Source organism: Gekko japonicus, unplaced genomic scaffold, assembly GCF_001447785.1.
Source record: "Gekko japonicus isolate JY-2015 unplaced genomic scaffold, Gekko_japonicus_V1.1 scaffold52, whole genome shotgun sequence".
NCBI classification, from domain to species: Eukaryota; Metazoa; Chordata; class Lepidosauria; order Squamata; family Gekkonidae; genus Gekko; species Gekko japonicus.
In genome coordinates this window covers 1,871,267-1,883,855 of record NW_015168653.1, presented here as the reverse complement: position 1 = coordinate 1,883,855, position 12,589 = coordinate 1,871,267, and the positions used below count along the sequence as shown (strand labels likewise).

At 43.0% G+C, this 12,589-nt stretch overlaps 1 protein-coding gene across 1 annotated transcript in view; it reads left to right on the top strand.

Annotated features, from left to right (window-relative positions):
- FARP1 (FERM, ARH/RhoGEF and pleckstrin domain protein 1) overlaps positions 1 to 9,839 on the top strand; it is a 121,683-nt gene extending 111,844 nt beyond the window's left edge. Inside the window, exons 25-29 of the mRNA XM_015415097.1 lie at positions 982 to 1,114; positions 2,398 to 2,561; positions 5,149 to 5,256; positions 6,079 to 6,230; positions 9,255 to 9,839. Coding sequence (XP_015270583.1) covers positions 982 to 1,114; positions 2,398 to 2,561; positions 5,149 to 5,256; positions 6,079 to 6,230; positions 9,255 to 9,336 — 639 coding nt within the window. The 3' untranslated portion in view covers positions 9,337 to 9,839. The remainder of the gene's footprint in view (positions 1 to 981; positions 1,115 to 2,397; positions 2,562 to 5,148; positions 5,257 to 6,078; positions 6,231 to 9,254) is intronic.
- Positions 9,840 to 12,589: the final 2,750 nt, after the last annotated feature.

The window sequence follows — 12,589 nt, the reverse complement described above, 5'->3', positions numbered from 1 at the left end:
AAATAGTTTGGCCACCAAATGAGAAGGGAGCACTCACCGGAGAAGACCCTGATGCTGGGAAAGATTGAAGGTCAAAGTAGACGGGGATGGCAAAGGATGAGATGGTTAGACAGTGTCATAGATGCAATGAACATGAAGTTGAGCAAACTTCAGAGGACGGTGGAAGGCCTGGCACGTTCTGGTCCATGGGGTCGCAGAGAGTCGGACTCAACTGTGCGACTGAACAACAACAACAACCATATCATAGTCTCTTATCGATGGATAGAGATCCAAGTACTATGCTGATCTGCAAGGTAATTAGTTCTGTACCATGTGTGTTTTATTAAGTCCATTATTAGATGTTCCCAACAATAGTACACAATCTACAGAAAATATTATTTCAAATATTTGAACCCACATGGACCTACCTGAGCCCTGTGGTCATCGTCAGAAGCCCTGCTTTGAGTGGCCATGCTGTCTAAGGCTAGATAGGTGGCAACCCAAGAAAGGGCTTTCTTGGTTGTGGCACCGAAACTTTGGAATTCCCTCCCCAGGGAGATTCGTCTGTCTCCCACTATCACTGTCTTCTGCAAGTGGGTGAAGACTTTCTTGTTTTGTTTGCCATTCCTGTACTAACTCCTATAAGCCCTTCGCCCTTTTTCTGTGCTACTGGTTTTCTGTGTTTCTTTTATTTTATAGTTTTCAATATTTTATATTTATTTGTATTTTAAATACTTTTTAATGTCTGAAATTGATGTGTTGACGTTTGCTGCCTTGGTTACCCTGAATAGGGTGGAAAGTCAGCAAAGAAATTCTATAAATAAGTAAATTATTCTAGAGAATGCACTGGCATAGTTGACTCTATATATTTTAATAAGCTGATACAGGCAGGATATTGTACATTTTAATGTATGTGTAGCCTGTTTAGATTACGTGTAATATGAGAGGGCCAGCTTAATCCATTCATGAAGCTGAATGTGGCTTGCAATAAAATGAACCAAGGACTTGCCTTCCTATCCCAGCAGCCGCTCTGAAATGGACAAATGGATCGAGGACATACAGATGGCAATTGACCTGGCTGAGAAATGTAATGGCCCCACTCCTGAATTTCTGGGGAGTAGCCCACCTGATACTAGTAAGTGCAGAATAAGGAGAGCCCACAAAAATTCCGGGGGGGAAAGATATTTTAAAACCATTAAGGGAATGAGGTCTACTACTTTTAGCAGTGCAGCTAGAACTAAATCTTTACCTATGTGCACTTTTAATGGATTCTCAGCATTGTCTCGGCTTTGATATAATTTCAGATAGACTGTGCTGACATTTTGTTTTTTATTGCAACAAAATTCTCTCTCTCTAGCAGTGTTCGTTTTAGGGAAGTAAAACGCAGTTAGACACAAATATACTTCTAATGCTCTAAAACGTTTTATAAAACTTTTCACGTTAATTTCTGTAAAGTTATCATGCTGTTGAGACATTTGGAATCTACAGTGTTCTGTACGGAGTTTAATGGGTTCATACTAAAAAGAAGAAACGAAACAGGACCGAATGTGGCAAACAAATTTAAGCAAAGTTGCTTTACATAAGCCACAAGGCAGCTCAAGCTCAGTGATGGCCATAAGATTTAGCACACTAAATTCTGTGCCAGCTCGGGGCTGCAGTTTATCTCAAATTACAGGGCATGGGTTATTTCCCCATAAATTTCTGTGTGTCTCCATCCCCCACTTCATATTGCACAGAATGGGTCTTCCAAGGTTTGGGGAAATAAGGCTGCGGTCACACGCACCCGTTGAAGTGGAGGGGAAGCGAGGCTATTTCCCTCTGAAGTAATTCGACCGGCAGTTGCAAGATCATATCTCCTTTTGTAGCTGCAAGTGCAGCCCATTACAGTGTGATCAGACGCAACTGTGGGTGAGTCTTTTTTTTTCCCGTTTGTTTCCCATGCGCATAAACGAGGAATAGCACCTCCGCATCGAGGGCCCCCTGTGGATATGCGATGATGCGCATACTGTGAAGGGGCGGGGAAACAGCACCAAGCCGGGATGGCCTGATCAAACCATCCCGACGGCATGAGAATGCGCTTGAGCAATCAGACAGGGGAAAGTCCGTTGGAAACCATTTTCTACTGGACTTTCAGCAGTGTCTTTTTACTCTGCTTCCATGGCAGAGCAGCGCAACTCACCGATGACTGCGGGATGTTTCCCAGATGTTGCAACTCGCCGATGACTGCGGGATGTTTCCCAGATGTTGCTGTCTGATCATGCCCTTTAGATCCGTCAGGCATTTGCACCTATGTCGGATCTACTGGTGCGTGTGATCCCAGCCTAAGTTTCACTGGTGCTCTATCTTTTGCTTAATGTTTTCATAGTCTATATTTTGTACAAGGGGAAAAAAGAGATGGTTTTTCCCTACGTTTCATAGAGACCCCAGAGGAGCCAACCGTAGACCAAGAATCGGAAGACGATCTCAATGCATCCCGCACTTCGCTTGAACGTCAGGCTCCTCACCGTGGCAACACTACGGTGCACGTCTGCTGGCACAGAAATACCAGCGTTTCCATGGTCGACTTTAGTATTGCTGTGGAGGTATCTGCCTCAGAACAAGGTGGACTGCAGCCCCAGAGAGATATGACCCTTCAGTGACAATTTCCTTTCTGCCTCATGTTTGGAAGCAGTAATCTGTCCGTGCCCGTCCTTGGTTCTTGGGAGCCAGCACTAAATCCAATGATATTAAACATTTCATCATTTTAAACAACCTGTTTATTTGACACCAAAGTTTTGATACCTTTAAGGCAAATTAATTTAAAGATCTTGAGACAAGTAACATTTCCTCTCAGTATTTTATTACTGCTGTTTATTTTTACCTCAGTGTTTTGGAAAGGATGTTGGCCCTGACTCTGGGTGCTGCAGTTTGAAATGTAAATTTAATGCAGTTTTGTTTTATTATAGGTTCTCCCCCTCTTGAAATCTTAAAATGTTCTGATCTCAGTCTCGTTTCCTCACTTGTCTTTTCTCTATCACAGGAAATCCGTGTGACTTTTCCCCTTCTCAGTGTTTTTTTTTTTTTAAATAAAGCTAAACCAGTTTTACTCAAGTCATTGGAATATGATGCCTCATGTTTGGAACATATTTGAACATATTGTTATAGGCCTCTCTTGGGCTGCCTGTCATAAATGTAATAAAAACCCCACATCAGATTGGCTGAAAAATAAACATTTCTGCTGAATCAAACATCTCACCAGAATAATTGGTTCTAGGGGAAAGGATAACATGCCGCTTGAGTTGTATTGTAAACTGGTTTAGCTTCTTCAAGGTACCTGCAGATACCCATTTCTCCAGAAAATGCCTTTAGGTTGCTATAGTTGCATTGTGTAATGGGGCTATTAAGAACGCTTTAAAAGTTTAGCTAATAGCTCTATTGAATCGATAAATAGCTGTAAAGCAAGCTAAGCCTCCAAAGTACCAAGCGCTCTTTTGAATTGCCTTAAGCAAGCTTTTCCTTTCTGCGTTAACGTTGTCTTTTTTAAAATTCAGTTTGAATGATCAGAACGCACTATAAGCAACCTAAAAGGAGAGCTGACATTACGCATCTGTCTTCCATTCCACAGCTTGTTCTCCTTAGCAGGGCAAGTTACAATCATACTTCCCTAATTCTGTGGATAAATGTCACATCAGCATTATAGTTTATTCTTTCTTTCTGTGTCTTTCTCCCCCTTTTCTGTCTCTCTCTCTCTCTCATGGTAGAAGATCCTCTCACTGTCAGTGACTGTACTTCCCTTCCTGCTGGACTGATCAGTGATCAGCGGCCGGTTTCCATTTCATATGTCTGCTGGTACCGAATGCAAAGCCTGTCCTTTTATGATATCCTTCAGAGTGATGAGGTAACCAAAGCAGAAAGTAGAAGCTAAAGGGAGTACACACAGACACACATATTCCCTTTTTCTTTCAGATTTTTTAAAAAAGGTTTAATTAAAAAGAAATCAATTGCCATTTCTGATAACAGAGGGGAAATGTAACGTGTTCCCCTCTGCATTTTGCAGCAGTTCAGTTTCTTTGACTGGAGAGTGCTCCTTGAATTGCTAAATCACAAGCACCAGTGATCCACCTTGAGTCTCAGGGGGAAAGTCAGGCTACCAATAACATAATTAAATAAGGAGATAGTAAATGCTAGTCGCTGGATGGCTGATGCTCTGCTTTGAGAGAGGAGAGACGGGGAAGGAATTTCAAGATGTATGACTTTAAATGCCTCCACCACAGCACATCAGAAAACGTGTGTGTTTCAGCACTGGACATCACTGCCATGTTTAATCCAGAGGCAAAGAGCTCCTCAGATCAGTGGCTGCTTCCTTCATTTCTTCACAGAGAGAAAGTGCAGTGTTTTAATCATGGCAGGGACTGCTACACCATTAGCTGACGAGAGAGAATGAGTCACTATTCCAGACCTGTGGATAGAAGACATCTACCTTCTAATCAAGATGGGCAGCCGTGTGTTAGCAGTCTGTCTGCAGCAGTAGGGAAGAGCAAGAGTCCAATAGCACCTTAAACACTAACAAAATTTGTGGCAGGGTGTAGGGTCTTTCGTGAGTCACTTCTTCAGATACAGCTAGAATGGGAGTCCATCCATCCTATATATTGGAAAGTGGAGTGACTTCAGATGCTGAATGACATTAGCAGGCAAGTGACAATAGCAGGCAAATAACAATAGCAGGCATTCTTCTACAGGTGTTACCTTCTAATGTTCAGCCTTCTTTGTGCATCACGTTTGGGGCTTTAAGTTACTCAAAGAATGATTCTGCATTTTTAGTAGCAGTCTTAAAAGTTGCTTTTCTGTGTGGAATTTAGACTATTTTTGTAGAAAACTTACTATGACCAATGATATCATTAGCATGCTGGTTTACAGACTTCTGCAGCTAATGAGGTGACAGCAGTTAATTTCTTACCTTAGAAAGCTAGTGTATAGGCAAGCCTCATTTAAAGGCTGATGAGGAGGAATTCTGTATCTGAGAATACAATATCAAGAGAACCAAAAAGAGGCAAAGAAGTAATCCAATGCCAGTAGAAACAGCAGCATTTTACTTGAGGCTTGTCTTCTTTCCACCTGTTGCCGTCTGTGTGTGTGTTTGCTCAGTCCCGTTGCATTCTCTCTCTCTCTCTCTCTCTCTCTCACTTTCAGAATCAACTCTCTGGAAACCTTTTGAGAAAATTCAAGAACAGCAATGGGTGGCAGAAGCTCTGGGTGGTATTCACCAACTTCTGCATGTTTTTCTACAAATCCCATCAGGTAACTGATTGGCTGAGGCTGGAGAAGAATCCTCCTGTATCAATGTGGGGCTTTTCTGACCACACGGAGAGAAAAAAATGTTAACGCCCGTTGTCCTAAGGCACTTGATCGATTAGGCAGGGAAGTTTAAGTGCTGCAGTAAGTTCAACGCAGCCCGTGTTGCATAGTGGCCAGAGTTCAAAGACTGGGGTTTAGATTCTGTACTCTGCCATCAAATTCGCTTGGGGGAGCTTGCCTCTGCAATTAAACCTTCCCTCCCCCCAGCGACATGATGTGGAAGGATGAGGGAAATAGAGCTCTTGCGCTGAATCCACGTTCCCCATCTATCTGAGTTCCAACCCACGGTAGAGCTCACCAGGACTTGACAGTAAACACTTGTCGAAAGTTAAAGAGCTCAGTGAGAATGGGGAACACGACGATTTGGTGCACAGCTTTCTGTATCAGAATAAAGAAGCCAGTCCGATATTTAATTTTATGCTATGAATCAGCATAGTTTTTTAAAATGTAATGACAAAAACTGGCAGATGTGATTTTAGAAGAGGCGTTCCTCCTCCTCTCTTTTCTGCAGTGGGATCTGTTGTGACATGGACGCACACCCTCTGGACACGGTGCTTTCTTCCTTTGGAAATTATGTTTGAATTCATACATACATTTACACAAATTCGATCAAGTCGTTAAAGACTTTGATTGCTCAATCAACCAATATGTTTAACTGGGCAGCAGCACTGCTGTTTTTTACCTGTACGAAGCTTTGTCAGTTTGGGGCGCAAAGGACGTGACATGGAATGTTCTAACAGCACTTTCTCGTCTTTCTGTTTTCAGGACAATCATCCTTTAGCTAGCCTTCCTCTGCTGGGTTATTCTCTGACCATTCCTTCTGAATCTGAGAACATCCATAAAGACTATGTCTTTAAGCTACACTTCAAATCCCACGTGTACTATTTCAGGGCAGAAAGTGAATACACATTTGAACGGTATGCTTCATTTCTGTTTGTCGGCACAGCTGAATCCCGGCATTAGCTAGTTAATCGGTGCTGAGCAGTCACACCTAGACCTGGGCAAGAGTCAGCCTGACCTCTGGCATCTCCCGTGAGGGAAGAGGCTGCAATGGACATGAATCCTCCAGGACTGCTGAGAACCACCATGAGCCCCCAGACAAAGGTTCCATCTTCATTCCACTGCTAAGGGGGTGGGGGTGGGTTCAGTGGTAAGGACAAGACCCAATGATGGCAGCACCTCCGGCACAGACGTGTTTCTTGGCCTTGCTAGACTCTCAGAATGTCCACTGAAGAGCACCCCCTTCATCCTGTCCTCTGGTGCAGCCTTAGGGTTCTCTGGCATCCGAGAGCCAGTTCGGTGCAGTTGTTAGGAGCGCGGACTCCCATCTGGGAGAACCAGGTTTGATTCCCCACTCTTCCACATGCAGCTGCTGGTGTGACCTTGGGTCAGTTACAAGTTCTTTCAGAGCTGTTTTCTCACAAGCAGTTCTCGAAAGAGCTCTCTCGGCCCCACCTACCTCACAGGGTGTCTGGGGAATGAAGAAGGAGAGCGTAAGCCGCTCTGAGACTCCTTCAGGTAGTGGCTGGGATATAAATCCAGTCTCCTCCTCCTCCTCTTCTTCCCATAGTCTCACAGGGCAGCGCACCCCCCCTTCCCTAATACCATGTGGCTGCCACCTCTTAATCTGGTACCTGGACATGGCAAAGGCCAAGACCCAGCAGTAAATGATTTGTTAATCCAAAATGTAGAGTCTCAAACTCCCCTGCCAGCAGATTGTCCTGCTCACACACACACACACACGAAACGTTCATCCCACGTTCTCTCTCAAGCAGGAAGAGAACTCCCAGGCTTGTAATTAATCCAGTAGAAGAGTTTACTGAAGGAGTTGGTGGAGCAGCTCTTTCTTGCCTTCCCTCAGCAGCCTGTGGGTTGCCTCAGAACTCCTCTCTAAGGGTCGGGAGAGCCTGGTCAGCAAACAGGGCCACACAGCACAGGGCTCTGGGACAATTGGGTAAGATCACTTCCCTCCACTGATGCGAGTGGAAGCGTGAGAGGCGATTTTGCCAAAATACTTTACATCTCGCTCAGATTTTCCTGCCCCGTGCCCTCACTTGTCACTGCTGGCGGTGGGACAGAAGAAGCAAACCAAAAAAAAAAAAAAAGGAGAGAAGGGGCAAGAGGGAGACAAAACTGGAACAGGTGGTTCACTGCCTTAGCGTTGGGGGTCAACTACATGGCAGAGGAAGCGTTTAGGAAGTTGTCCTGCACCTTCTCCTTGCCCTTTCTCTGCAATGCAATCAGTTTACTAAATTATGGCACGTTTTCCTTAATTAAACTGTATGTTGAATGGGGGGGGGGATGTTACAAGCTTCCGGATGTTAGGCTGGGAGGAAGAGGCACTGCTGATGGATTTCTGGACCCAAGCGCTTTCTCTCCCCACTTATCTACGATAAACAGCCTTATCTGCACACGTAAAGGAGGTGAGAATGGGCAAAGAAAGGAGAAAGCACGCTCTGAAATCAATACAAGCCTGAAAATTTTTTCCCCCAAGCAACAGCAGAGCCTTTGAACAGGAAGAAGAAGGGGGAGCTACAGGGCAAACATGAGGTTCGGAGAAACTCCAAAATGCTGAAGAGCTCACTACAAAGCAGAGCAACAAGAAACTTTATTTTCCAAACCGGAATCTCTTATGGAGCGTATTACCTCCCAGCTTAGTGAAGTCAATGGGAAGTTTAAAAGATGTTTCGACTACAGCAGACACGGCAGTGGAGATAGCGCTTACTCAACAGGCACAGTGTCTGCAACAAAATAAGGAATTATAAAATGCAAGGCCTTGAGGACGGAGCATGCAGTTTCGTTGATTTGTTGAAAAAGTATGAGCCAGAGGTACCTCATGCCTTCTCATCTTCATCGTATCACACCTGGGCACTCAGGTCTATGTTGGGAAGGACGTGGCCACCCAGCTAATTTTCTGCAGTGCTGGTGGACAAGACTGAAAATCACAAGATCTTGAGAGAGGCCCTGACCTGGATAGCCCAGGTGCGCCCAGTCTCGGCAGATCTCAGAAGCTAAGCAGGGCTTACCCTGGCAAGTACTTGTATGGGATCCCTCCAAGGAATACCAGGGCCGTGACGCAGAGGGAGGCAGGAAGCCACCTCTCTGAACATCCTTGTCTCTCAGCCCCACTAGGGGTCACCAGAAGTCAGCCATGACTTCCAGGCACATGCGCACACAAACAAATACCCCCCAAAAAAAGATCTTGGGAGAGGTAGAAATAATCACACAATTCAAAGTCCTATGCCTTAGTTGTCTTGTTAGAAAAATCTGATACATAAAAACTCTATCCAAAAAGAGAATTAATTTTATACTGCTACCAGCAGCAACATTTCTGATAGCTTCATACTCAAGAAAAGATAAGATACCTCCCATTGGGTAGTGGTATGAGAAGGTGTGGAACCTGTGAATTTTCAATTTCTTCACAATTTAAAAGTTGCAAATAACTTATCTTACTCTGAACTTTTTAAATAGATGGCTGTTTTTAGAATATATGGAGAAGTAAACGATGCCCATGATACTATCGCATGATTTGCATTTATTAAGTACTGCTAAGTGAATACAAGAAGTGGCATGAGCTCTATAAAAAGCATTAATCTACAATAGACCATTGGAACATGTCTCGACTGTACTAATATGTTTAACCTACCGCTGCTGAATTTTTATTTTGTTGTTGTTACAAGCTAAACTTAGAAGAGTTATAAAAAAGAATGTTAGGATGGAAGCTGTAGTTTTCTATCATGCATGTAATTTTGTTTTTGTTTTGTTTTTTACAAAAATGAGATTCCCCCATCCTAGCTAGCTATAATATTTTAATGTCCTGAATCGCCCCTAATATTTAAATGACTTACTGCCTCTCATCATGCTGTTTTTGTAGGGAAATTGGGACCTTTTACATGGTCAGGTGTTCACTGCAGCCTGTCTTTGTTTTCTCCATTACTTAGGTGGATGGAGGTTATCCGAAGTGCAACCAGCCCGGCCTCGCGCATCCGGGTTCTTAGTCACGAAGAGTCACATGTTTATTGACAACTCAACGCCCAACAAGTTGTTCATTCCAGCAGTTGCTGCTTTTCTAGAGGACATTTTGGATTTTATTTTCTCCTTTTAAAGTTTAGAAAAACGGAAATTTGTTGTTTTTTTAAAAAAATGTTTTGGAGCCGTTTTTTGTAATATTGCCTCCGCAGGATTGTTTACTATGATCGGCCAGGTGACAGTTACACGTCTTGTATTTTGTCTTTTGGTGTGGCTTTTTTTTTTTTTTAAAGCTTGTGCCAGTATTAAAATATTGTCCTTGGAGTGCCAAATGCCAAAAGACATTTCCTTGCCTCAAAAGTTTGCACCGGAAATATGGTACAGTTTTTTGTAGTAACTTCATATTTGGTATTTTCCTGGAGAGCAAATACCTTTTCTTCTTTGAAAGGAAAAAACCCCAGCCCCACAAAAGAATGATCAGACTGCTGGTTTTTAAAAATATGTACTTCGTATGTATTGTATTAACAGCCTTCATCATAAAACATGCATAAAGAGCAGTCTCAAAGTAGTTTCTTCTCAATGTTTCTATAGATTTTTGCTTCTGAAAATTAAAACTACCAACCACGTGTGTAGCTTGCTCGTTTCATCTCTTTGAAAATTACAGGTAATACTAACCAAACTTTCGCCTACTTTCCTTGGTGCAAGTTGTATTTCTGAGAAGTAAAAAACTTGCAAGGTTGAATAGTTTACAAAATACCCCTGTGCAATATTAAGGATGTCAGTGTCTTGTAAAAGGTGAGTATAAACGGGATTTAAATGCAACATCTTGTAGTGCAAGAATTGTGGCACAGATGTTTGGTTCCGTAAATAAGTATTGCAGATGTGATGCTTCTTTTTTGTTTTGAAGAACTGCTTTTTAAAATATTTCCTCACAAGTTCTGAAGAACTACTTTTTAAAATATTTCCTCACAATATGCAGTGTTTCTGCACCTTTTTTATTACCAATGAAACTATAAATCAATTCACCTGTTGTATATATGAATATGACAGCAACTATAGACATTTGCTGTGTTTGAATCAGACAACTCCAGCTTGTAAAAAGAATTTGAGATTACTTGGTTGCTTTTTGGTAGTTGAAATCAAGTTCCTGTGAATGTGTTACAGACCATGTTAAGCATAAGTTCAGTTACATATATCTAGATGGCAAAAGTTGTCAGTGAGCAAAGACTGGTGAAGGCATTACTTCTAAGCACCCTACAAAGATTGAGAGTCTTAGTTAATGATCAGCCTCTTTATTTGCTAGCTGATTTGTCAATTATGAGATGTGCCCTTTCTGCTATGTATAAAAATGGCTTAACATTTGCATATGGAAAAAGGGAATAAAATACCTCAACAGCTTCAAACGTCCTGCAGCATAAAGGCAATTAAGCCTGGTCAGTCATTTCTAACTTTTCCTCCTCTTAAAAAACAAAACAAAAAGCAGCTCTCTACATTGTAAGCCTGAATTTCTGAAACAAAAGAGATTATGCTTCTGTTTTCAAGATTCCTGTAGGTTAAATGACATTGCAAATGAGAAGAGGTATGGTCTTTCTCTGTGAAATAGCTGAACTGTTTCATGCTTCTGTCTAGTTGAACTATTACACCTCAGCCATGGTTTTTGTCACTTGAAGGGTACCTATGGAAGTGAGCCTCTACCCATGGCAGCAGAGTTCAGTTGCCTGCCTTCTGAATTAACACAAATAGGGATGTAGTTATATCTTGGACTATTATGTCATTTTAGACTGCTCCAGACTACAATAGGGTTCTGCTGAGGCACACAAAATATGCTGAATGTCTGTGCCATGAACTACGACGTGGTATTGCCAGAAAAGTCATCGTTTCCTATGTTTCTCCTCTTGTTCTTTTATGACATTTTATTCCTCTCATTCTCACCCGCCCCCCAATTTCTTAGCATTAATTGTTTATAGTAAAACAGTACCTATATAAACAGCCTTGATGGGTAAATTCATGCCATTGCTGACAGCTAAGTAGCAGTAAGCCCCCAGGGAGATAAAATGATTCATGTATTTCCCCCCTCAATCCATCCCAGTAATTATGGGTTTTCTTTCTGGCTGTAGTTTCGGAAAATCCACAGCTAATGCTGACAATGTGTCTGTACATTTATATTCTGCAAATGGTAACCCTGAAAATACACTGCACCCAGAGGAATTGCTTCTTTCACCACTTCAAGCAGTGACCTGAAGTAACGTTTTCTTTGGTTCTGCAGAGCTGGTGGCAGATATGTGGTAGATCACATAATTCTGATGAACCAACACACATCCCCCCCCCCCTTTATGCTGTGGGCAGCGTAATACTACACACAAATGGGCCAACTGAGGGGAAGAAGAGAGCTTGGGATCATAAGTACATAGCTCAATGAAAGTGTCAACCCCGTGTACCACAGCAGCGAAAAAGGCAAACTCTCTGCAGGGGACTATTAAGAAAGGGACTGGAAAACAAAATGGCCAATGTTATAATGCCCCTGTATATATCTGCCATGCAGCCTGTAAATGCAGTTCTGGTCACTGTATCTCAAAAGTACAGAAGACGACAGCCAAGATCGTTAAGGGGTTGGAGCTCCTTTCATAGATGGAAAGGCTGAAGAAGTCTGGGACTTTTTATTTTAGAAGAGAGACAAAGGGGTGCTCACAATAGAGGTTTATAGAACTATGCATGGGGTGGAGAGAGTGGGCAGATAACTTTTTCTCCCTCCCCCAAAATAGTAGAATTTGGCATCCAGTGAAATTTATGGGCAATAGATTCAGACTGAGCAAAAAGAAATACTTTGTTACACAAGTGATTAAAATGTGGAATTCGCTGCCAGAGGATGGAGTGATGGACGCAAGCATAAACAGCTTTAAAAGGGGGATTAGACAGATTCATGGAGAATAGGTCTATCACTGGATACTAGCCATCTCTCCCCTTATATAAAGCCGTAGTGGGGTCCAACGTTCCAATGCACACCTACAGTGTTTGGGCGCAAGAACTGTCAGTCAGAAGACGCTGGCTGGGTTGGCTGGCTGCTTTGTGTAGTCCCGCCCACGTCAGCCCCGGCCAGCGCTCAGTCTGCTCTGGGCCTCTGACAGGAGAGGACTATCTGCAGACTGAACGCAGGGATGGGGCTTCTACGGCTGGGCCGCTTCAGCAGCCCAGCCGGAGAAGCCCCGAAGAGTCGCCAGTAGACACAAGGGGACCCAGGTAAGGGGATGGAATTGCGCGGGAAGCCCCAGGACAGAGCAGCCGCCGAGCTGCCTATGCCTGTGCCTTC